This window comes from Miniopterus schreibersii, assembly GCF_964146895.1.
Source record: "Miniopterus schreibersii genome assembly, chromosome: 7".
Lineage (NCBI taxonomy): Eukaryota > Metazoa > Chordata > Mammalia > Chiroptera > Miniopteridae > Miniopterus > Miniopterus schreibersii.
The window spans coordinates 22,696,128-22,722,731 of NC_138108.1; the positions used below are offsets into that span (position 1 = coordinate 22,696,128).

Below are 26,604 nucleotides of genomic sequence, written 5' to 3' on the forward strand. Positions count from 1 at the left end.
TTGATTCTTTTGTGTGCTCTGACCGGGGATCAGACCTGCAGCCTTGGTGTATCAGGATCACACTCTAACCAGCTGCGCTACCTGTCCATGGCCATGCTGCCTTTTCTTCCAGCAAACTTAATTTTCCTGAGAAGGAAAGACTTCAGTAAAACATCAGGGAAGAGTTGTTACTTCTAGCTCCAATCTTGAATATTTTCAGTATAAAACATTTTAGTGGTAAGCTATTTAATTTCTGTTATTTTATCACAAAGATATAGTAAAACATTGTTTCTTGTTTTTTGCCTATTTGATTAAAGTACAACATGCATTTATTCATACTAAGGAAAGTTTTATAATATAACATAGATATCCTGAAAATAAACTTATTATTTAACACTTTAGAGTCAGATAAGAGAGAATGGAGTTTGTTACAAGGTTTTAGTTTCATTACTCTTAACTATACATACAAAAAATATAGTATTAGGAATTTGATTTTTTTTTATTTGGGGAAGTGTGAGAAAAACATTTTGAAGTCATTTTAATCTACGAGTTAAAGTCAAGGTAGAATGAGATCTGAATTAGTTTTGATTAGAAACTAAGTAGAAGACTTTTCTCCTGCAAAAAATTGAATTCTTTCTTTGCAACAATAACAGGAAGTCAGTTATCTGGGTAGCCTGAAGATATCAGAAGATGGTGTCATGCTGGAAGAGGAGAGCTATAAAGTAGTCACACGTGTGCCCACACACATTCCCACATTCACTCACACAAGCACCTAACACCTCAGATTTGGAGCCTATCTAGACACAAAGAATCTAATAGGAGATTTTTTTGCTTACCAGTCTAGGAGCCATGGCTGAAGTTGGGTCTGGATGTTGGAGGCAGTAGTTTTCATAGCAGAACACTTCCTTCAAATGAAATTTTATGTGGAATTCCATACATGAAACAGATAAACATGGAACTCCTTTAGTGGATGAAGGGAGGGGCATGGGGCAGAGCCCTGACGCCTCCCTTTCCATGGTGGCTCCTGAATCACTATATAGAACAATAAGGTTTGAAAACCTTTGGTTTAAGGCATGCTTTTGCATACATCAGAATCACCTGGAGAACTTGTTCAAACAGATTGTGAGGTCCCACCCCCAGAAGCTGTGTGGCCTGAGAATCTATGTTTCTAACATGTTCCTAGGTGATTGCTGTTGCTGCTGCAAAGGCTGCTTGTTGAGAACCACTGGTCTAGGGATCCACGTAGATGGACTTGTAAGGGGTCCTGCCTGTTTCAGCATCCTGGGAGTTGGCACAGTGAAGTCACATCAGAGAGGTAGTGAGTTCCAAGTGGGAAAACTGAATTTCAGCATCCAACGGTTTAGTTGGCCACAGCTGAATGTGAATGGACAAAGGTGTGTGCTAGTTATCAGAATAGGGCTCTAGAAGTTTCTGGGCCTCTTGATTGTAGTACAGGCTAAGTTCTATGGGGTCATAACAATTAAAAAATCAGATCTGTGGTTTTTCCTTTTTTAATTCCTATTATTCAGATTTTTATAAAAAAATTCCAGTTCTAAATTTAAAACCAAACAAAGGATTTCTTCTTACCCCACGTCTGTTCTGCATTTGATTGGGTACATTGCTGGGTTAATTTTGCCCTCTGAGATATGACTGACTTTGCACCATACTTGTTTAAATAACCTAATATTTCAGTTCCTGCAGATCTGAAGTTCTATCTGATTCCTTCATCTTAGACCAACATTATCTTGCTGTCATTGCAGGTTAACAGTGAAAATGGAGTCTGGAGTGTAGCTGCAGGCCAGGATTATTCCTTGTTTTTAGTGGATACAGAAGACTTCCAGCCTGGGTTATATTACAGTGGCCGGCAGGACCCTACAGAAGGTGACAACCTTCCAGAGAATCACAGTGGTACTAAGACTCCAGTACTTCTCTCCTGTAGTAAGGTGAACAGGAATTGGATCCTAAGGCCCACATTCTGTAACACATGAGAAATACTTTGTTTTTGTTAGTTATGTGTATGCCTGTTATTAAGTGTCTCTGACTACTGTGTTTAAATATTTCATTTTTGTTATTTGTGTGTATTGCCTCTTATTAAGTATCTCTGACTAGTGTGTTATGAGTACTGTGCAAGCCCCTTCTGATCCTCTCCTTCACTCCTTATCTCCTTTTCTGGACTTATTTCCCTCCATAGTGCATATCACTATCTAATACACTATATAATTTACTTGTTTTGTCTGTTGTCTGTCCTCCTTATCTGTAAGATTCATAAGAGTGGGGATTTTAGGATTTCTTATTTACTGCTGAACCTCATAGTAAATACTTTGTTGCATTAGCACCCTCATGTAGGAATATTAAAATACATTTTACAATGAAATTTCCTGACTGCATTTGTGGATCTCTCAGTGGTGAATTAGAATAGAAACAGAGTAGATAAATTTTTAACTATAAGTGGGAAGTAAACATTTCTGTGGCCCTGCAGGCCACCAGCAGTGCTCTGTTTCCCTCGATTCCTCGTTTCTCTTAGCTTCTCATTTTATTTACTGGTTTATCCCTTTTTCATTTGTTGATCTGAATTTCTTTGCTCTCCTACTTTCTCTTTTCCATAAACTTAAATCATTGACCTGTTTCTGGTTTTCCCCTCTCAAAAAAAGGTAACTCACATCCTCAAAGTGATATGCCTCAAGGAAATTAACCCTCAAAGCTAGAACATTCTGGATTTCTTATTCTTATGGAATAATATATCCCGTGGACGGTTTTTTTTATCCTTGGTGTTTGTTTTTCTGGCTAAATATGTGAGCTATGAATGTACAGGGACAAGACCTTTCTTGCTAAAGGCAACACTGGCCAAGATTTGGCTCTTAGTATATATATATAGCCTGTTACTCCAGACATACTGATTGACTGTAGTTGTTAGCCCTGGTTCCACATTCCCCATCCAAGGCAGACAGTCCAGATGAAGGGTGAAATACCCTGATGAAAGGAGTGAGGCTCTAATATGTGTCTTTAGTTACAATGGGATCTTAACAGTCTGTTGGGTCTGCAGCATGGTTGGCTAGTTTAATAGGTATATGTGAATAAAGACATTGATTGTTTCTATTCAGTGGTGTCATGGATAAGTAGAAAAAGGTATCTTTTAAAGAAAATCCCTTTATGTTGTAAAGTACTTTTAAGAGACAAGATAACTCCCACACCTTTCCTATTTTGGTCTATAACACAGAATCTTCTTTCCTCTCATTTATCCTGTTTATGCAAAAAGGAGTCTTGAAATATGTATCTACATTATTTCGATCTTTATATATTTAGGGCATGTGTGTGTGGTTCTAAAACATGTAATATGAACTAAAAGGTATTTTGGCAATAAATAAATGATAGAGTGTATAGTTATATATAGATCCAGGTATACATATATAACAATGGTGTACTGGTAAGCTGTCTCTAAAATTCAAGCTACTGATGGTTTCATCATCAACTTGCAAAATTCCTGAATATTTGCCAGTTGGCTTCTCGCCAGTTGATACAAGCCCGCTCTAGTATCTGAATTGCTAGGGGTAAATCATATCTTGTTTTTAATCTTTTCTTGTGCTCTGTTTTAGCTTGGATATATAAGCAGAGTGACAGCAGGAAAAGACATCTATCTAGCCTTGGTGGACAAGAACATTATGGGATATATTGCCAGTCTCCATGAGTTGGCTGCTACAGAAAGACGGTTTTATTCAAAACTAAGTGATATCAAATCTCAGATTCTCAGGCCTCTTCTTAGTTTAGGTAAGTAGAACACTCTTGTTTTATCTGTTCTTCCTATATCACAAAGAAAACCTTTGAGTTGTAGATTACTCCTTCCTTTCCATCCTATTCTTTTTGTACACTGGTAGCCAACACCTTGCAAACTATTTCCCCTTTTCAGTGGCTCAGCTGCTGCTGCCCTGGCCTCCCATTCCCAGAGCTCCTCTCACCTGTGGGGAGTAGAAATAGGAGCTTTTGGAATATTCATGGCAGAGTAGCAGAAACAGCTTTGGGAAAGTTGACCCTAGGAGCTAGACTTCCAGACAACACTTCTAGTTCTAGCAGTCCTCAGATGTCTTCCATTATACTACCTGGGTTTTTCGGTTTTTTTTGTTCTTAGAATTATGTCAGAGATTCACTTGGATTTGCATGTGGTCTCTTGAAATTGTTAATAACTGAAGGAGTGTTAGGGTCTCATCTCATGTTAGCATGAATTGATTCCTTTTCTTCGCTGGAATCAGTTACAAAGGGCTTAAAGGTGAGGAGATAGGGCAGGAAGTGGATTATGATAGTCCTAGATGGTGTGCTACTGTCCAGATATGCTAGGTACCTGGGGCCTCTAGGGGGTTAGAAAAGAATACAAAGTGGAGATTGGAGGAGGCAGCTATTAAAAAAATAAACTTCCCTTATTTCAAAATTTTTCTAGATTTGGCCCTGCACTTAGAAAATGGAGAGGAAATTTTCTTCCCCCCCCCCCTTCTCCCCTGTACTCCTCGGCCCCCTCTGAGTACCCAGAATTCAGGCCAATACTCTAGTATTTAAATTCTGCCTTGTTAGTACATCAGCTTTTCCACATTAAGGCGACCATTGGCTTATATGAATCAGTGCTCATTGTTTTTAGTGGGAAGACAACTACTTTTCAAACAACTAACCTAGTGTTTCCTTTGTAAGTTGGAGGCTATCCGCATTTTTAAAAAAATGTCTTTTGCTTTTTAAAAGGTTGTAGAGGCCCCTGTTCTATAAATTCCTCTCCAGCGAGTGGACCCAATACCCCAGGACTTTGGCAAGGGAAAGGGAGCAATCCAAGCTGGAGGCTCCCTGGATTGCTCTGAAAAGAAAGTGCAGTCTGCTTTTTCTGTGTCCTGATTTCTGTGTTGGTCTTACCTGGTCTGTTCATCGCCTCACTGCTGAGAAGTCCTAGAAATTAGGAACTTTGGATTGGGAAACAGCAAATACTCTCCTGATGCCGTCTATAAAGTTGAGGCAACCTGGGCAGTCTGGTTTTTGGATTGCCCTCTCTGTACTGAAGTGTTGGGCTTGTCCAAGGGACAAGTTGAGCAGACGTCAGTACAAAAAGTTGAAAATGTGAACCAAGCTATAACTATAGAAGTGAGTTTAATTCCTGGCTGTCACTCACCAGTTGTGCAAAATTAGATAATTCCCTTGGCTTCAGATTACTTCGAAATGAGAGGAGAGTTGGATTAGCTCAGTGGTTCTCAAATTTGGCGAGTCTTCAGAATTACCTGGAAAGCTTTTCTTTTTAACATAGCCATCCTGGGATCTTAACCTTGCCCCACTGAGTCAGAATCTATGGGATCTCTATGAATGTTTTGTAATTGTCAAGTGACTGTTTTCTGTGATCTCTGAAGTTGTTTTCTTTAACTCTGTGATTATTTGGGTTCCACAGATGAGAATACATCTCAACATGTTAAGTATTTTTTAGAAAAGGGGAATTCATAATCTTAATCATCAGGAGGCATTCAGGACATGAATCTTCAGGTTATGTTGTCATCATTATCGTTTTGTTACAGAAAATTTGGGCACCGCCAGTACCGTGCAGCTGTTGCAGGAAGTGGCAGGCCGATTCAGCAAGCTGTGCTACCTCATTGGTCAGCATGGAGCCTCACTGAGCAGCTTCCTTCAGGGGGTAAAGGAAGCCAGGAGCTTGGTCATTCTGAAGCATGCAAGTCTCTTCTTGGATAGTTACACAGAGCAAGTATCCAGTCCCGTGTCATGTTCAATCTCTGCAGGGTTTTTCTGCCAAGGAGAACAGCTCCTTAAACAGAAGAGACTAGATTAGGGAGAGTGATATAAGGTAATAGAAATTACAAAGCAGTATTTTACTCTTAAGCCAATTATAGTTCTGCATTGCTAAAATTTTAGTTTTTTTCTAAGGGGGACACAAAGGTTTAAAAATAATTCTCATATTTTCTTCTATATCCTAGCAAAAGACAGTGTACTTTACATAAAATGTACTGTAATGAATATGAATATATAAATATTCTCTTTAGAGAACAAATTTGTTTACTTAAGTAAATTATACTAAAGTTTGAGGAAATAAGTAACTAAACAAGTTATTTTAAGACCAATTGCTAATTGTAAATATGGAGCTGTTCCAATTCCAATGTGTGCTTCTAACTCTTATGTAAATGGAGGGTTTAAAGACCAAACTATCTTTAAAATAAAGATATTTTTTAATAAAACCAAGGATAGTTATCTATGGCTCTTTTCATGTTTTTTCAAGTAAAATATACCAAGTGTATTTGAAAATTTAAATTTTTCTCACTTTTTCTTTATGTATATATTATTTTGGAAGTGGGGATATGTTTTTATTGATTTTTAGAGAGGGGAAGGGAGAGGGATAGAGAGATAGAAACATTGATGAGAGACAAACATCGATCAGCTGCCTCTTAACTGGGGATTGAGTCGAAGTGGTTACCTACCTCTTGGTTCATGGGTCAATGCTCAACCACTGAGCCACCCTAGCTGGGTTAATTTATATTTTGACGTTATGATGTGAGACATAACTTAAGTGTTATTTAAATTTAATTGTTGATCTGAAGTGTAGGTTTTCTTCTTTGACTGAATACCCACTAAGTGCCAGGCGCTGTGCGAATCTCCAAGACCACAGCCACAGCTTAGAGCCAATGAAAAGCACCAGCCTCAAGGAGCTCATGTTCTTTTGGTGTTCTGCTTAGGTTATTTATACTACAAATAATGTATGTTTATAATTGAAAACTAAAGATATTTAAAGTCGTCCATAATCCTCCCACTGGAAATAAACATTGTTAATAATCAATGTATTTCCTTTCTGACTTAGCATATATGTGCAAATAGATGTATGTGATTTTAATTCTAAGCAAAGTTTAATATACTTGGAGCTATTGTCTTAGAGGAAAGACCCTGGTTGGAGTCTTTTAACTTACCATCTTTTAGATGTGAAAATAATATAATTTGATACCAGTTTACTTTTTTGAGCTAAATTTCGTTTGTGTGAAGGTTTCAGTTTTTACTAGTATAATTTTTCTTTTTTGACTTATATTCATCACCATGTATTTCAGTTCCTTTTCTTCTCCGATACTTCAAATGGTTTTTATTTTGACATCTTGGGCTATTTTTAACAATTTATTCATATAGATAGAGCAAGTAAAATTTTTGATATATCAATTTTAAAAATTATTTTTAATTGTGGTAAAATACATGTAACAATTTACCATTGTCACAATTTTTTGGTATGTTTTATTGATTTTTTTTTAATAGAGAGAGAGGAAGGGAGAGGGAGACAGAGAGAAATGTTGATGAGAGAAACATCAGTCTGCTGCCTCCTGCACGCCCCCTACCAGGGATCGAGCCCACACCTTGGGCATGTTGTGTTCCCTGACTGGGCATCCAACCAGTGCCCTCCTGATGTTGGGAGGGCGCCCAGCCAACTGCGCCACTGGCCAGGCAGCCGTTTTTAACTGTATTACCGAGGGCTGCTTTGATCTTGCCTCCTCTTTTTTTGAATCCTTGTGCGAGGATACGGGTTTTCTTGTACAGAGTAAAATCTACCAGATAAATACTAGCATCTTCTGCATGGCTTTAGGTGTTTTTAAAATTTCCTATTACATTAGCATCTTTACTGAAATAGTGTTTTCCCTCCTCTGATGATTGTGATTCTCATATAACCCGCCCTTCTCTCCAGTCCTTTATACTTCATGAATATTGACATCATAAAGGTGCTGAAACTCATTGGTGAGATACCAAGAAGTATCTGTTCTGGATGCTTGTTCAAAAACTCTGAAGAACTAATATACATTTTAACACTAATGTGCATGTGTTTTATTTTTTGCTCAAGGTATTGTACGTCTATTACACATTTCCTGGTTATGGGAGGATTCCAGCTGCTCGCTAAGCCTGCAATGTAAGCAAATACCTCCCAATTGTCATTCTAACAGCCAAAGATGATGTGTTATAGTGTTTTGTGTTTTTGAGTGTCCATGAAAGCTTTTACCTGGTCATTTTACCTAATGAATCAAAATGTAGACTTTCACTAATTCTTATAAAGGACAGGTATTAGTAACCTCTGAATATCATTGGAAATAGTATGGTATTGAAAAAGCCACAAGATCTGAATCTTTCTTTATTGCTACCACATATTATTTCTGAGACTTTGGACAACTCTTTTCACCAAATTGAGCTTTGGGCAGCATTTCCTAAGCAGTGGTTTATGAACCCCAGGGTTTTACATAGTTAAAGGCAGTAATAATGTCTTTTTTTAACTTCTACTTACAAAATCAATATTTAAAATTATTTTAAATTATTCAGTTTAAAAGAGAACAGTTTGAGCACCTCTAGAGCATGGCTAGTGAGCCCACGTGGCAGTTGTGGATCTTGGATGATAAGCTCAGGCTCTAAGCACTTAGCTGGTTTATCACCTAGCTGCTTACTCAGGTTAGCCTGGTGGTTTGATCATTACATAGGGTTTATAATCATCATTATTATTATTGTAAAATATACATAACATAATATTTATTTTAACCATTCCTAATTGTACACTTCTGTGGCACCAAGTATATTCACATGTTTTGTAAACCATCTCCATTACCTATAAACAAAAATTTTAAAAATTATCCCCAACAAAAAACTTTGTACCCATTAAACAATAACTTACCTTTTCTCCCTTCCCACAGCCCCTGGTAACTTATATTCTATTTCCTGTCTATGAATTTGCCTATTTTATAAGTGAAATCATACAATATTTGTCCTTCTGTCTATGGCTTATTTCCCTAAGCATAATGTTTTCAAGATTCATCCATGTTGCATATACCAAAATTTTATTCCATTGTATGGTTGAATAATATTCCGTTGTATTTATATAACACATTTTGTTTATCCATTCATCTGTTGGTGGACGCTTGGATTGTTTCTACCTTTAATATATTTAATTTTTGAGGAATAAGTAGGAACCTAGCCATGTAAGGAAAGAGCAGTATTGCCACTATTAGATAAAACTCCCAGGAGAAGAGAAGCTAACCAGAGTCCCTGGTTCAGATTTCTGGAGAGCATACCAGGGCCCCTGTTGGAAAAGTCTATAGGCAAAGAAATGAGTAAGTTCTGAAAGATAATAGGGTTCACAAGAGTTGGAATATTTCTGTCTAGTACTGGGCATTCAGGAGAAATAAGCTCAGAGGGAGTGTGTTTACCATGAAACACCTCCTCCTCTCGGGAGCAGGTCAAAGCAGAGCACTTCTAAAAGGCTTAAGCGAGTGTCCTCAGATGATCTCAGCAGTAGAACATGGAGGTGGAAGTAGGAACATTCACACAGGCCAAATATAAGTAAAAAAATCTGGGCCATGTTCCCCAGGGCACTTGCTCTTAGTTGCATTATAAAAGAATCCAATTTGTGCCATTAAACTCTTGGGTTCCTGGGAGTTATTACATATTTTTCCACAATATTATTTCATAATTTCTGAGTTAAACATTTCTTCATAGTTTTCTGAGGGATTATAAAGCAATTCATTTTTGCTTTATAGTCTTGTGTGACATTGTCTTATGTGAGGCCTTGTAGTTAAGAATTATATTATAATGGGTGTAAAGCACTGAGGGCTTGGCACATAATTATTGCTCATTAAGTGGCAGATAATTATTCCGTCACATTAATTCTTGCTTTTTTACAAAAGTATTTTGGTCTAGTGAGCGTAGTCTCAATGGGTACTGATCAGCGTTAAAATTTGCAGTCAAATTTTAATAATGAACTTATATATAAAATTGAATATAAAAACTAAGTGTTGGCTTCAGTTTGAAATGCTTTTGAAGATTCAGTATTGAAATCTTTGCATATAATTTGCTTTATTATTTCCTGTTAATTATAGTACTGGTACCTACAGCTTTTCATTACTCTCCTGTGATAAACTCTTATTAGGTAATCAACAATTGATGAATAAAAGGGAGAAATTGGTAGTATTTTAACATTTCATGCCAATTTTGATGGAGCAAAGAACTTTGTTTTTCCTCCAGTATTTCTGTTTAGCGCAACTGTTTAGAACAGTTCGTCTTGCCATTTATTGCTGTGACTTCTGACTTGGAAATTAATAGATAATGTTAGCTGGTCTTCAGTTATTCCCTGCTACTGTGGGGTGCATGATTTATTTCCTAGAACATGAGGCACAAGTCTGTGATTAATCATCTCTATTACGGAGTCACCGTTGCTACCTTTTGCTACTTTTCATACTTTAAAAATCCCATCTTGTAGGCAGGGAAATTCTTTTAATTATGTCTGGTTTATTTTATTATATTTTTCTTCCACTATTGCATAGCACCTAAAAATGTGCATTCTGAAAAAGGTAGGATCTAGTGAAATGTTTTTATTCTATATCATACATGTTGTCATTACCAAAATGATTAACTGAATGTCTTTTTTTTCCTACCTCCAGTGATTTCCTAAATAAAAACCAGGAGCTGCTGCAAGATTTATCAGAAGTGACTGATGAAAACATCCAGTTGATAGAAATACTGAATACTTTGTTTTTCTTGCCAACCAGACGACTTCATAATTATGCAAAAGTTTTGCTAAAGCTTGCTACTTGTTTTGAAGTGGTAAGCTCCCATATATACCCTCTTTGGATACTTGGGAAGCCAAGGATCATAGTGTGTTTGTTTGTTTATTTGTTTGTTTGGATTATGTCACTCCATGATCTGTAACTCCACTAAGTTATATATATATGTGTGTTTAATTAACTTTATCTTTCTTCAGGGAAATGAAAGAAAAACATATAACTGTCGATAAGTCTAGTTTTCTTTGCTTTGGATTCAGCTTCTTCTCAGGATGTTATCAAGATGAATTGTACTCATTTTATGAAACTGTGTCTAAAGTTAAGAGCCAAGTATGAGTATTACTCATTCAATAGTTGTTGAAGCTTATTGAGTGCATGCTGAGTACAAGTTACACAGAGTTCTTTAGAACCCTGGCTTTCTGTATAAACAACACACACCTGTAAGGCAGTGGAGTTACCACCTGGCCTGGACTCATGGTAGATCCATATTAGGTATTTAGGTCACCTTGGCATATGCTATGAGAAATCACAATGTTATAGGATTTCCTTATATGTTAATTGGTGTATAAAATTAGTTAGGTAGAATCCTAGAAAATTAGCACTGCTCTAGGATATGGGTGTATGATAAAGCTGGTCCTAAGACATTCACCTTTGAAATTGTACTGAAATGTGTAGTTTCATTTCATTTCCTGTCTGAAGAACTCTAGAGAAGCCATAATGACTTCAGGGTTCCTTATAGTTTAGAATCTTTTGAATCTTGGACTCTATCTCCTTACCTGGACAGATTTTAGTCTCCAGAGTGACCCAAGAACTGATGTGGGCTTTCTACATTTGATCTTCCTGTGGCCCTGTAGGTGATTTCTTTAGTTTAACCCAAACTGGCTTAATTTTAGCAATGAAGGTTTGAGCTACACAAGTAACCCTGTGAGATACAGGTTTTACCTCAATATATCCTCAATTAATTAAAAATATTCCCTTCTAGATCAACTTGGAATTGTTCAAAGAGTCTGATATTGCACTATTTCCAGTCTCAAGGCTCCGAATTCTGTGTAAAAAAATCCAGTCTCCATGATCAGATACCCTTTTTTGTTTCTCAAACCCCGTGTCCTACATGTTAGATCAGATTCCCTGCATATAACTGTCATATGCTTTGTATTTCCTTCCTGCAACACCTCTATCTCCATCCTCAATAAGGGAAATCTTCAAGGCCTCGGTCAAAAGTCACTTTCTCATGAAAATGAAGCCCTCTCTGACTATACCACACTCCTTCCCCTTCTCATCTCTTAAGAATTAGTTACTCCCTCCTCTGTGCTTAGCTACTATTTTATCTCTCCATTATTCTTTTACCACGTTATGTCAGTGGTTCTTAACCAGGGTTGAAGATCGCAATCGTCTGTTGAAGTGTTTTTAAAACATGTCTATGCTCTATCACTTCAAATTGTTATTAAGTCTAAGGTACAGTTTAGACATCATATATGTAAACAAACTTCCCCAGGTAAAAACAATAATACCTAATATTTATTAAATGCATTTCATGTGTTAGGTACTAGTCTAAGTATGTTATATCTATTTATTCAATCCCCACATCAGCCCTGTGAAATAGATATTATTATCCCCCTTTTGCAGATGAAAGGATTAAGGCACAGCTGAGAATTTGTAGAACTGGAAGTCATATCCGTGCACTCTGGCGGCAGAGTCTGTTCTTTCCACTTTACTATATTGTCTTTTCTGATAGATAATCTTAACAAAACCACTGCATTATTCTGGTATGCTGTATGTTTTTCCATCTTCTCTGCCAAGTTATAAACTCCTAGAACACAAACATTGTACCTTACTTTTTTTTTTACCCCTGAACTCAGCAGAATATTCTCTATGTAGTAGAAATCATTAAATGTTTTTTAAATGAATGGGAAAAAGTGTATGTAAATGACTTTAAGAATTGTGGAATATAAAGTAATAACTCATGAATGTAAGGGGTCTCCACAAGGTCTAGCAATTATACCCTATCCCATGTTTGCTTCTCAAAGCTTGGTCTGCAGACTCCTGAGGATTCCAAAGATTCTTTCAGGGGGGTTGCCAGATCGGACAATTTTGGGGACAGTACTGAGACTTTTTTTTTTCCACTGTGTTGTCATTTGCACTGACAATGCAAAGTAAAGATGAGTAGAACTGCTGGCGCCTTAGCATGAATCAAGGTAGAGGCACCAATCATGGTCATTGTGTTCTTTGCTGCCATGTATGTGCAGTTAAAAACAAATAAAAAACATGCTGGTTTCACTTAAGAATTTTTTTTTAATTAAAAAAAATTAATTATAGTTGACATACAATATAATATTAGTTTCAGGTGTACAACATAGTGATTAGACATTTATATAACTTACAAAGTGATCACTCTGAATATTCACTTAAAAATATTCTTGATGAAGCAGTAAAAATTAATTTTATTTAACTTCACCCATTGAATATACATTTTTATCTACATTTAACTGACATACATATAACATTATATTACTTTCAGATTATAGCATGATGATTTGAGATATGTGTGTATTGCAGATTATCACCACAGTAAGTCTAGTTAACATCCATCACCACACACAGAAGTGTAAATGATGAAATGGGAAGGCCACCTAAAGCAGCTCCACTGTATCCCAAAGTATGGAGGTTTCTCAAGGAAAAGGACCAGGTGGTGATTGTTAGAGCTGAGAGCTGCTTTTTTTTTTTTTTTTAACTTGAAAGTACAATTGACAGATAAACTGGTTATTCCGAGTTGGGTTTTTGGCAAACATTTCTCAAATTGAGTAAATGAGCCTGTCACTTCAGGGAGAAAACTGACAATATTTGTTGCCAATGATAAAATCAGAACTTTTAAACAAAAATCAAAATGTGGAAAACATGTACCTATTACTGTGAGCTTGGCAACTTCCCAATACTTAGAGGCTTTTTCTGATGAGATTGGCAATATCAACTAACGTGACTTTTGATGTATAATAAAATGTGTCAACACTCGGAAGATCTGTATAACTGTGAACCAATATCCAAATGTCCAGTCTACATGTTATAAAATTGTGCATGGATAAAAGTTCTATTCAAAGTGTAAGATGGACCAATAGATTTTAATGTAACAGAGTACAAAAAGTTTAGTTAATGTAGTTTCAGATTCCACATTTCAGCTACTCTTTAAGAAACTTATCACTTAACATGTTTGGTATAGTTTCAAAGGAGACTATCCACAATTATTTGAAATGGCTATTAAAATACTCCTTCCTTTCCCAACTATATTATTTTATAAAGCAAGATTTTCTTCATATATTTCAACTGTAAAAGATTAAATACAGTAGCAGAAATGGATATACAGCTGTCATCTTTTAAGCTAGATAATAAAGAGATTTGAAAAAATGTAGAACAATGCTACCTTTCTCACTGAACGTTTTTTTGTTTTGGAAAATGTTATTTTTTCTTTAAACTGTTATTGTATTTGAAGTAAATCAAAGATAGTTTTATTTCTCAACTATATCTTCTCATATTGTAAATATCAATAGGTATAACCCATATAAGCAAAATAGAGGGATCGTGAGACCAAAACATTTGAGAGCTCCTGGTCTATCCTGAGTTCTCTGCTGCTCTCCTCAATAATTACCAGTATTTGTTTCTTTTCCCCTTGAGTTATTTCTGTTTCCTGTGTACCTGCATGTTACAGAATTTTCTGGAACCAATCTGCTTTTGCTCAGCTCTGTTTAGCATACCATGTCTATTCTTAGGCTGGATTTCCTCTTTAAATTTAATACTATGTATCTAAACCACAATGAGGCTGCAGATTCTGGACAATTGTTTTATATTATTTTTCCCCCCTTTAATATATTGGCCTCCAGACATCTCCAGAATACCAGAAACTGCAGGATTCCAGTTCTTGTTATGAGTCTCTTGCTCTCCATCTCGGCAGGAAAAGGAAGGAAGCAGAATACACACTGGGCTTCTGGAAGACCTTTCCTGGAAAAATGACGGTAACTAAACCATGCCAATTGTCATTGCCTCAGCAAACAGCAGGCATGTCCATAACAACTATCATTCATTTCCTTCATTTTTCACTTGTTTATGGTGATTATGCTTTAATGAGCCCCTGTCTAAGGGTTGTCTAAGGACCACTGCAATGAATGTTCTAAACATCAGCACCCTTCCTCATTCCTAGGAATTCTCTCTGAACATGTATCTCACCTTCTTTTGTTTGTTTCTTCTTTTTCATCTTTTGGGTGCTAATTTTTTAAAACGTTTGGATTACATTTAAATTTAGGTTTAACACCAGGCTAAGCTATGACCAACAGATTTTTCTCTAACTTTGTATATTTTTCATTTTCTCTTTACATATTAAAATAATTTTGATTGTTTGACTTTGTATTTGTTTTTTAATTCCAGGATTCCTTAAGGAAGCCAGAGCGTCGACTGCTGTGTGAGAGCAGTAACCGAGCCTTATCTCTGCAGCATGCTGGGAGGTTTTCTGTGAATTGGTTCATTCTCTTTAATGATGCCCTAGTCCATGCCCAGGTAGGCTGGATTCCTAACCTTAAAAAAAAAAACACCGCTGGAAAGTGGAGTACTGTATTTATTTAATTAATTATACCATCAGTTTGTGTTAAAATCTATTGTTATTTCACTGAAACTATTGAATGAAAGAGAATGTTTAGCGTGTGTTTCTGGTATGGGCCAGATTTCAGGGAGGTTTTTTAGTTTACATCTTAAAAATGAGTATCAGCCATCTGGCAGGGTCCTTTTAACAGGGATGGCAAGACCCATTGGGATTAGCTGTATTGTGGGGACTATTTCGCTGGGATAGTGGTACCCACGTGGACTTAACTATTTGAAACAGGTTATGCAACAGAGACCCCCAGGCCCACATGGGCTTTCTCAGATGTGTCTCCATGTTCTTGGTTTCAGTTCTCCACACACCATGTTTTCCCTTTGGCCACGATATGGGCAGAGCCACTTTCTGAAGAAGCTGGTGCTGTGTAAGTGTGCCCTCCCACCCCCATCTCCATCCTAATTCTCTCCCTCTGTTACCCAGGTTATTTTCTTAAACATGAAAAAAAGCTTAGGAGGCCTCCCCATTCTGCATAATGAGGCTTACCCTTCCAGCATGTAGATAGTAAAGTGGCCTATTGTGATGATCATGACAGATCATAAGTGGTAGAAGGGCTTCTCCATGGCTCACATCCCCATTATTCAGCCCAGAGCAAAGTAACTCAGTGTCCTTTCTCCCATCTGGGACCCAAACCCAGGGCATGAATTCATTTACATTTAATTGACTTCTGCGCCTCTTGAAATAAACAAGCTGCTTTTCATGTTTGAGGATTGATATTGTGATGACAGGTTGTCATACCTACTGGTATTATCCTTATGAATGTTTTAGGAATGGCTTAAAGATAACTACACCTGAAGAGCAGTTCACCCTCATTTCATCAACACCCCAGGAAAAGGTTAGTCCATTATGGTATGTTTTTTGAATCTTTGACTTAGATATTCCTATCTCTTATGATAGTAAAGAAGAGAGGAAAATTGTTCTTGCTTGGTTAATGATCTATAATTATGTCTGATAAGTCTTCATTAAACTAAGACTATAGATTTTTTTAAATGTGACTTAATTTTAAACACATAACAGTGATTTCCAAGAACCAATCAGCATTACTCAATAAGAAAAGCATTAGAAGGCATAAAAGTATTCACACCGAGGAAAGCTAGCAGGACTTAAAGCAATGCTTGGAAGTTATTGCCTTAAGCTTATTGACACTTTTTGCTCCTAGACTAAGTGGCTACGGGCTATAAGCCAAGCTGTGGATCAGGCTTTGCGGGGGGCATCTGATCATCCATCTTATGGAAGTGGCAGCAGCGTTCAGAGGCAGGAACCACCCATTTCACGCAGTGCTAAATATACTTTCTACAAGGATCCTCGCCTAAAGGATGCAACCTATGATGGACGCTGGTTCTCAGGGAAGCCTCATGGAAGGTGAAAATGTTTAAGATTTACCCCTGGGGTGAGGATGATAGTCCAGTACTGAGAAAGTAATGATTATCTGAGACATTAATTGACATGTATTATTCTTTGTTTATGCATTTCAGAGGGGTTTTGAAGTGGCCAGATGGAAAGATGTATTCCGGCATGTTCAGGAATGGCTTGGAAGATGGGTAAGAAAATGGTGTAAAACATGAGGGTAAATTCAGCTTCAGTCACAAATTATGTTATTTTGTGTTCAGAGTTATTTTCAAAAAAAGTAGTAGATTTCTGTTTTGTTTTTCAGAAATACATACCGTGTGTTAGGGCCTGTAATGCAGATGTATGGACACAAAGAAAGCTAGGAATCTAGGACGTAGCCTTGATTTATCTAGAGCAAATCATTTACCCTGACAGCCATGCGGCCTCAGATTACACAGCCTTGCATTTGTTAAAATGGGACTGTGTTTTCTATCCACTTCTCAGTTGCGAAGACAGAACCTTAGGCAATGTTGATGGTGACTGTTGAGATAGTAGTGCCCCCTTTACACAAAGGACATACAGAAATTTTCCTTTCAGTGGTTTTAAATCATCTTAATTTCTGTGGAATGCTAAAGGGGAAATCTTCCAAGTGCTATATTATCCTGTTGATACTCAACTTCATTATTTTTGTATAAGCTTGTCACCTTTTCTAACCCTTTAATATATTTATGTGATAAATTTATGGCAATGAAGTTATTTTATATTATGTTAGAGAAGTAATTTATTTTACTATATAAAGATTATTACATAGATTGGGTAGGTGATTTTTTTGTGTTGTGTGATAATGTAAGTTTTTGTGATGTCTTTTAATGTCCTTTTACTAGGACCTTAGAATGAGAAGAAACTTTAGTTAACCTGATTTACCCCCCTTATTATACAGGTGAGGGAACGGGGTGCTAGGACTTACTTACCCAAGATGATGTGGCTATTAAGTGGCAGTGATGGGCCTAGGACACAAGTTTTCTGTTTTCCATTGGGCTTGGGATAAAACGTTTAATCTCTCTGCATGGTGGGGTTGATGGTCCACTCCCCTAAGACTTGCCAGGTGGCTTAGGTAATAGATCTAGCTTAAACCAAGACTCCATATACCCTTTTCCTGCTATTGGTAAATCTTTTCTCTCTCATCCTTGTTATAATGCTTACAAGTGTATACACACAAAAGGTGACTGTGTCATACATGCATCTCCTGCTGGTTTTTTCTCCTTGTTAGGTATGGAGAATACAGAATCCCAAACAAAGCACTGAACAAAGAAGACCATTATGTGGGCCATTGGAAAGAAGGAAAAATGTGTGGTCAGGGCGTCTATAGGTAATAACATTGGAAAGGTTGTCGGTCTGGTGTTGCTTTTTCAAAGAATCGTGTAAATTTAAATGTTTGCATAGCCAAAATTTTCAAGGAGTAAATTTTCTTTTCTCTTCTTATGACTGAAACTGTGTAGTCTTCTTTTAAAGTCCAACCTCTCATCTCTCACAAGACAAAAATACTAGGTTATTATTTAGTTCTTAACAAAACTATACAAACCTTAAAAACCCTAACTTTATCATAGAATCTCCTAAATGTCTTGCCTATAAATTTATATTTATTATGCGACTCTAATACGGGCACACCTATCATTCTTTTAGAGATTACTCATTTCATTTTCCTGGTGAAAATGAGATTTTTGACTGGTGAAAAAGAATCATATAAACAAATAATTATAATTACCAGCAAGACATTAATATAATTTTGAATTTCCTGACTTTGCAAAAAATAAGCATCAGAATTCAATGTGCTTGTGATATTTATCCATTCTTATTAAACAGTTATGCCTCTGGTGAAGTGTTTGAAGGCTGTTTTCAAGATAACATGCGTCATGGCCATGGTCTCCTACGAAGTGGAAAATTAACTTCCTCTTCTCCCAGTATGTTCATTGGCCAGTGGGTAATGGATAAGAAATCGGGGTATGGTGTCTTCGATGATATCACGAGGTACAGTGTTCTGCTTCTAATCTCAAGTTTAGTCGCGGGGGAGGGGTGGGGGAGGTGTAAGGTTCCTATACTTCTCCAAAAACAGTGATGATTTTATGAAGGCTGAGTGTCTTAATTTGACAGTGTTGAGAAAAATTTTAATAAGACAGTTGTCAGACATTTTATTCATTTACTTGTGAATCAAATAGATTACTTCTTTATATTGTCAGGATCATTCAGAATTAACAATGGTACCATTGTTCTTAAAGCTTTACACATAAAAAGCTTTTAGTGTCTTAAAGAGGCTACCAAGTTATTAACTATTGTACAAAGAAAAACCTTTAATGCAGTCAGTAGATAATAGGAGTAAAAGGTTAGAAGGGAACCTATGGAAATTCCATTTGTGATCATAGTGTGGTATCTAAATACCTTTTACTTATGGCCTTTCTCTCAGGTCAGACACTTGTCACTATGCCAAAAACCCAGGAATGAAGCTTCGTTAAATTAATTTAAACCTTGGGGAGGTGCATAGTTCTTCCGCCTCCACATTTGACTTGTTCTGATTCGTTTTTGGACTTAATTAAATTCTCTTTTCCAAACCGTCATGTTGTGGTCATAATGTGGAATTTTTAAAAATTTGCTGTTATTACTAAACTTCATAATTATTTAACAAAGAGTTTGTACTTATTTTGTCTTTTTGGTGGGGATTAGTAAGATTTCTCTAAGTTTGAGTAGGTGAAACATGAACCTTGTATGATAAAGCCCTGTTTCTTTTTTTGTTTCTTTTTTTTGTTGGTAAACTTTAGGAAATAAAAAATTGTGCATAGGTTTTAGTCTGTCTATTCCATTTTGCATAATTATATATTTTAAAGTTATCTTGGAAGTATATGGAGTATATGCAGATCTATGTCAGCTAGACTATGATATTTAATTCCTGAGAGAACATTGCTCTGAGTAAGACGCCTTTTGCTGTCACATTGTCTCATGTTTGAGGAGATGGAGTTAACCTCTTGAACTAGAAAAGTGACCACTTACCAAACTAGGGTGATGCTTGGTATTTTCCTTGTGATAATTGCTTTTTTCCCCACCCCATCTTTATCATCACTGATTTTTCATTTAATTTCTTTCCTTTTTCTATGAAGGGGTGAAAAGTATATGGGAATGTGGCAAGATGATGTATGTCAAGGGAATGGTGTGGTAGTTACCCAGTTTGGATTATACTATGAAGGCAACTTTCACCTTAATAAAATGATGGTGAGTGGAATACTTACATATAGTTACTATGCTTTTTTAAAAAACTGTGATGTCGTTAACTTTTAAAAGTATTTATTAATGTTCTACCTTCTTAGTACTATTCTTTCTTGTCTTTTAAATTTATGTAAGGCTTTAGGGGACATAGCTGCTTGTACTCCCAAGTTACTCAGCATTTTATGTATTTTGATTTTTGTTTTGTTTCTTCATGTAGGGAAATGGGGTTTTACTTTCCGAAGATGATACTATTTATGAGGGAGAATTTTCAGATGACTGGACTCTTAGCGGAAAGGTTGGAAACTAACTTTCTTCTATCTCTCTAATACAATCTTACTGATTTTCTTTTAATAAAGGCTAACTTCATAAAATTCACCCATTTTAATGATTTTTAGTAAACATACAGAGTTGTACAACCATCACCGCAATCCAATTTTGGAGCATTTTCATCGCCCGAAAAGATTTCCATCACCGTCTCCTGCCCATTTGAAGTCGCACCTCATTTCTACCCCCATTAGAACCTCTAATGGACTTCATTACTCTATAGATTTGCCTTTTTAGGTCCTTTTATATAAGTGAAACTGTACAACGTGTGATCTCTTCTGTGTGGATTCTTAGACTTCGCATAATGTTTTTGAAGTCTTCTCATATTATGGCATGTGAAGTACTTCATTCCTTTTTATTGCTGTATAGTATTCCAAAACCACATTTTGTTTATCTCTTCCTTTACCAGTTAAGGGCATTCTGTTATTTCCAGTTTTAAACTGTTATGAATAATAGTCTATGAACATTTGAACACAACTTTTTGTGTGAACATATGTTTTTATTTCTCTTGGGCAAATGCCTCAGGGTGTAATTGCTGAGTTGTGTGGTAAATTGTTTCCAAAGTGGCTGCATCATTTTGCATTCCCATCATCAGTGTAAGAGGGTTCCAATTTCTCCATGTCTTTGCTAATATTTTTTTATTTTCTGTTTTTTCTTTCTTTTTTGCCATTCTAGTGGATACGCAGTGTTATCTTGGGATTTTAATTTACATTTCCCTAATGACTAATGATGTCATAAGTTAATTAGAGCATATTTCCACGTGCTTAATTAGCAATTCATATATCTTTGGTGACATGCCTATTTAAACATATTTTTTAAAATTTTTATTCAGTTTATTTAAGCAAGAGGAACCACAATTTACCCATTCAAATATTCAAATATTTTGACTTTTTAAGAATTTGTTTTCAGTTTTATTGAATTGTAAGGGTGCTTTATATATTCTGGATACAAGTCTTTTATTAGATATGGCATTTGCAAATGTTTTCTTGTCTTTTTATGTTAATAGAGCCTTTTGAAGTACAAAATTTTTTTTATTGTAATCAAGTCCAATTTATCAAAAAATTTTTTGAATCATGCTTTTGATGTCATATCTAAGAAATCTTTGCCTAACTCAAGGTTATTAAGATTTTCTTCTGTTTTCTTCTAAAAGTTGTATAGTTTTAGTTCTTATATTAAGGTCTATGATTCATATTGAGGTAACTTTTGTGTATTGTGTGAGTTAAAAGTCTAAACTGATTTTTTTGCATATGTGTATCTAATTGCCCCAACAACTTTTCCCATTGAATTTTCTTAACATCTTTGTTGAAATTAATTTATTCTAAATGTGTTTATTTCTGGACTCTGAATTATATTCCATTGATCTTCACATCTCTTATGCCAGTACCACACTATCTTGATTACTATAGATTTCTAATGAGTTGTGAAATCAGGAATTGTAAGTCTTCCAACTTTGTTATTTTTTTAAATTGTTTTGGCTATTCTGGATTCTTGGCCTTTTCATATAAATTTAGGACTGGCATGTCAAAATCTATAATAGGCCTGCCGAGATTTTGATCGGGATCACATCTATAGATTAATTTGGGAACTGCCATCTTAATAATATTGAATCTTCCAATCATGAACATGGAATGTCTCTCCATTTATTTAGATCTTCTTTAATTTCTATCAGCAATGTTTTATATAGTTTTCAGTGTGTATCTCTTGCATGTCTTTGGTTAAATTTATACTCAGGTTTTGGGTTTTTTTTAAATATATCTTTATTGATTTCAGAGAGAGGAAAGGAGAGGGAAAGAGAGAGACAGAAACATCAATGATGAGAGAGTCATTGATCGGCTGCCTAGCCTGCAACCCGGGCATGTGCCCTGACCGGGAATTGAACCCCAATCGCCTGGATCCTAAGTTGACGTTCAACCACTGAGCCACGCCCAGCCGGGCTATACCTCAGTTTTTTTTATTCTGTTATAAAGAGAACTGTTTTATTGATTTTATTTTTGGATTATTTATTGCTATTATATAAAAATGCAATTGATATTTATATTTTGTTCTTGTATCCTGAAACCTTGTTAAACTTGTTTATTAGTTCTAGTAGAGTATGTGTGCATGTGTGAGTGTATGTGTGTGTATATGTATTTCTTACAATTTCTTGCATATAGGATCACATCTGTAAATAAAGGTAGTTTTACTTCTTCCTTTGCAATCTGGAAAGCTTTTATTTATTTTTTCTTGTCTGATTACACTTGCTAAACAATCCAGTAGAATGTTGAATAGAAGGGTTAAGAGTAGACATCCTTCTCTTGTTTCCTATTTTGGGGGGAAAGTATTAAATCTTTCACAATTAACTATGATGTTCACTAAAGGTTTTTCATAGATTAATTACATTGAGATCGTTCCCTTCTATTCCTAGTTTGTTTAGAGTTTTTATCATAAATGGGTTTTGAATTTTGTGGGTTTTGTTCTTTATTAACATAGTGTGTTATATTGGTTGCTTTTCTGATATTAAACCAACCTTGCTTTCCTAGGATAAGTTGTAGTTGGCCATGGTGTATAACCGTTTTTATATGCTGCTAATATTTTGTTGAAGATTTGTGCATCTGTATTTATGAGAGATAATGGTTTATAGTTTTCTTTTCTCATGATGTCTCTGTCTTTGGTATCGGGGTTATACTTCATAAAATGAGTTGGGAAGGGTTCCCTTCTCTATTTTCTAAAAGTTTGAATGTTTTGGAGAATCAGCCAATGAAATTTGGGCCTGAGCATTACTTTATGAGAATATTTTAAATTTCTAATTCAATTTTATTTTAATTGGTCTATTCAGATTTTTCATTTCTGCTTGAGTCAGTTTTGATAATTTGTTTCTTCCAAGAAATTTTATCTCAGTTATCCATTTGTTGGCATAAAGTTGTTCTCTTAGTATTCCCTTCCAATCCTTTTAGTGTCTATAAGGTTGGTGTAATACATCCCATTTTGTTTTTCATTTTGTAATTTTATGTGCGTTTTTTTCTTGATCAATCTAATTAATTGTCAATTTTGTGTATCTTTTCAATGAAGCAGTTTTTGGTTTCATTGATTTTTCTCTATTTTTTGTGTTTGTTTTGTTTTCTCTCATTTATTTGTGCTCTAATGTTTATTTCCTTTCTTGCTTTGGGTTTAGTTTGCGCCTCCTTTTTTAATTTAATAAGGTGAAATTTTAGATTAACATTTGAGAGCTTTCTTATTTTTTTAAAAAATATATTTTTATTGATTTCAGAGAGAAGAAGGGAGAGGGGGAGAGAGAGAGAAACATCAATGATGAGAGTCATTGATTGGCTGCCTCCTGTACATCCCCTACTGGGGATCAAGCCCATAATCCAGGCATGTGTTCTGACTGGGAATCGAACCATGATCTCCTGGATCATAGGTTGACACTCAACCACTGAGCCACTCCCGGCCTATCAAGCTTTCTTATTTTTTCCATCCAGGCATTTTATAGCTATAAATTTACCTCTGGGCACTACTTTAGCAGCATCCCATACATTTGTGTAAGTTCTGTGTGCATTTCATTCAGCTCAAAATATTTTACCAATTTTCTTCTGTGATTTTGTTTTTCTTTTACAGGGTTTATTTTCACATACTCTTTCTGCACATGCATGTACACACACTTTTTTAAGAAAGAATTGGGGGTTGGTAAAGAGTAAGTTAAAAAGGGAGATGTTAACCATTTGGTGCCTTTTTTATGTCTTGATTTTTTAAATTAAAAATACTTTTTCTAATTCCACATTTTCTCTAACTTTACCTAGGGAACACTGACAATGCCAAATGGAGATTACATTGAAGGTTATTTTAGTGGAGAATGGGGATCTGGAATAAAAATCACTGGAACCTACTTTAAGCCTAGTCTGTATGAGAGTGATAAAGACAAACCCAAAGTTTTGTGAGTAACTAATATTAATTCTGGATTACTTATTGAATGTTTGAGTTGTCTTGCTTTTATCAAAGCTTGTTGATAGTTTAAATGCAGAACAAGTTTTTAAAGGCTTTTTTTTTAAACAAAGTATAACTTCCTTGAATTTCAACTGACACTAATATAGATAGCTAAATCTATAGTATCAGTTTAGATTAAAGCCCTAGAGCATAGATGTTTAAAATAAAAGTTCTGTATGTGGGAATAATGGTGCAGGTATCCAAGTTGATTAAAAGAGAGCATTCTTAAATGGAACCGCTACACAACTTGATTTTGAAAAGTAAAGATGAAGAGTGTGTGTGTGTGTGTGTGTGTGTGTGTGTGTGTGTGTGTGTGTATAAAGTGGAATAGTATAGTCTGCCTCTCCACATATGGAAAAGAAAGTCAAAATCTAAGTCTCTAAGTTGTATTATGTTCTCTGACAAGTTTTTGGCATGTACATGTTTTCCTTTATTGATTCCAGGTTTAGCTTTGTTTTTGTATTTTGGTAGCATCTCAGATTCTTTGTTCTGATGGGAGCTTGATATATTTTCTGTACCATGTTTATTCTTAGAGTATTTTTATAACCCAGTATGTAATGCATTTCACAATTCCCATTGTGAGTTGTGCAAAGCACAGAAAGTCCTTGTTTTAACAGGAACCAACTTTACAAAATCAACTCATAAATGGAGAAAGCAAAGGAATCAATTTTGTGTGCTTTGTACTTAACAATTCATAGACTTTAGTATCTGATGAACATTAAGTAGTTAAAAACCATCTCTTTACAATTTTTATTCAGTGTTTTTAAAATAGAACCACCATCAAATCTAGGCTGTTTTGTCCAGTTGTTTATTAGTTTCTATATAGGATTTTTGCACAAAAGTGATTAATAAAAGCTTGATGTGACTTTTTGTAGCAGGAAACTAGGAAATCTGGCAGTGCCAGCTGATGAGAAGTGGAAAGCAGTGTTTGATGAATGTTGGCATCAGCTGGGCTGTGAAAATCCAGGCCAAGGGGAAGTTTGGAAAGCATGGGACAATATTGCTGTGGCCCTGACCGCCAGTCGGCGCCAGCATAGAGAGAGGTGAGTGAATCAATGCCTGCCGAGGATAGGGCAGAGCATGGTAGGAAGATGAAACTAAAATCAATAAGTAGTCAAGGCTTGCCACATTTATAATTTAATTTAGAAGTCAATGATGTACTTTCATTTCTGGGTAAGAGGGATTAAAACACACACCGCTTTATCTTCTATTGAACTCAACTATAAAACCCCCACCAAATACATGGATAGCTATTTGAAAACTCTGAGAAGTAAATATCAGCTAGTGTATTGGGGAAGAACACTTGAATTCAAAGTGCTATTGAACCAGACATGAGTTACTGGGTTTTTAAACTTCAATATCCCTCCCTGAACCCAGTGTAACCTGAAAGCTTGAAGTAGGCACTGTGGTGTAGATTGACAGAGATCCAAAAAAAACCCTCTGCTTCTGGCTAAAGATTGGGAGAGAGTCCTAAAGCTCAGCTAGAGTGGAGGAAATGAACTGGGTTTTCTTTTCTTTTTCTCCATTTTCTCAGGCTCCAGCCTCCACATACTTCTCTGGCAGGGGCCATGGCAGCTGCTTGAGAAGCCATGACAGAAAATTTGCAAGAGCTAAAACTCTTGAGGGAATTCTTCCCCCTTTGGTGGATCCTCAGGTCCAGGAGTCATGGCCTAATCCCATTGCTTTTTTTGGCTTCTCTCTCTATCCTACTACCGCTTGGCCCTATATGTAGCACATTGGTAGAAGTGGGCAATTTCTGGCCAGGGGACCTAAAAGGGGAACCAGAAAATGCTGTCGAGGTAATACAGAGAGAGGAGCTCTGGAAAGCAACCTTGTAAAGGTGTTTATGAATTCCTGGTTCAGCCCATACTTGCACATGTGTGGATTTGGTCCTGATTAGTTTGAGAACTGAGATAATAGGGAGACTTCCACCCAGGTCCCAGACTGAGCACTGAGTGGTACACTCACAGACAGATCCAAATAGGATTGCTTAGGCTTTGAGAAGTGAACTGGCATTGGAACCACAGCCCATAGGAAGGCTGAAAAACATGTATCAACTATTCCAGAGAGTCCCAAGTGACTACATATTCAGTGATTCACTAGAGGGACTCATAAGACTCAACATATAGTTGTGTTCACAGGTAAGAGTCATCACAGCAGTGCAGTAAGGATCCACAGCCAGAGATCATAAGGGAAGAACGCATGTGCGTGATTCCCATGCTTGCTCTCTCCCTTCTGAGGTGGTCACACAGGGAGTAAAGTGCAGCCATACATACAATGTTTCTGCCCAGGGAAGCCCATTAGAGATTCAGTGCCTAAGGTTTTTAATGAGGGCTGGTCTTATTGGCACCCTGTTCTTAGCAATTACCAAAATTCCACAGTCCCAGAAGGAAAGATGATGTTCATCATGAAGCACATTGTTAGTATAATCTGTAGACAACAAAATACCCTTATCAGTTAGGGAATGTTTCATACTGGTATAGGGAAGCTTAATTCCCAGGTACCAGCCATAAGATATAAATAAGACCCAGAGTCTCATAACATAATACTCAACCACGTTATAAACCAAAATTACTTGGCAAT

At 36.2% G+C, this 26,604-nt stretch overlaps 1 protein-coding gene across 2 annotated transcripts in view; it reads left to right on the forward strand.

Moving 5' to 3' along the window:
- Positions 1-26,604, forward strand: part of ALS2 (alsin Rho guanine nucleotide exchange factor ALS2) — a 65,639-nt gene that overhangs the window by 27,547 nt on the left and 11,488 nt on the right. The window contains exons 9-25 of one of the 2 annotated variants that reach the window (XM_081141898.1): positions 1,740-1,922; positions 3,573-3,744; positions 5,514-5,694; positions 7,820-7,885; positions 10,398-10,560; positions 14,390-14,521; positions 14,931-15,059; positions 15,450-15,520; positions 15,922-15,988; positions 16,313-16,515; positions 16,629-16,694; positions 17,753-17,851; positions 18,346-18,510; positions 19,632-19,743; positions 19,955-20,032; positions 23,838-23,971; positions 24,897-25,064. In XM_081141898.1, the coding sequence (XP_080998024.1) occupies positions 1,740-1,922; positions 3,573-3,744; positions 5,514-5,694; positions 7,820-7,885; positions 10,398-10,560; positions 14,390-14,521; positions 14,931-15,059; positions 15,450-15,520; positions 15,922-15,988; positions 16,313-16,515; positions 16,629-16,694; positions 17,753-17,851; positions 18,346-18,510; positions 19,632-19,743; positions 19,955-20,032; positions 23,838-23,971; positions 24,897-25,064 (2,189 nt within the window). The remainder of the gene's footprint in view (positions 1-1,739; positions 1,923-3,572; positions 3,745-5,513; positions 5,695-7,819; positions 7,886-10,397; positions 10,561-14,389; positions 14,522-14,930; positions 15,060-15,449; positions 15,521-15,921; positions 15,989-16,312; positions 16,516-16,628; positions 16,695-17,752; positions 17,852-18,345; positions 18,511-19,631; positions 19,744-19,954; positions 20,033-23,837; positions 23,972-24,896; positions 25,065-26,604) is intronic. The other variant, XM_081141899.1, reaches the window with a different exon arrangement.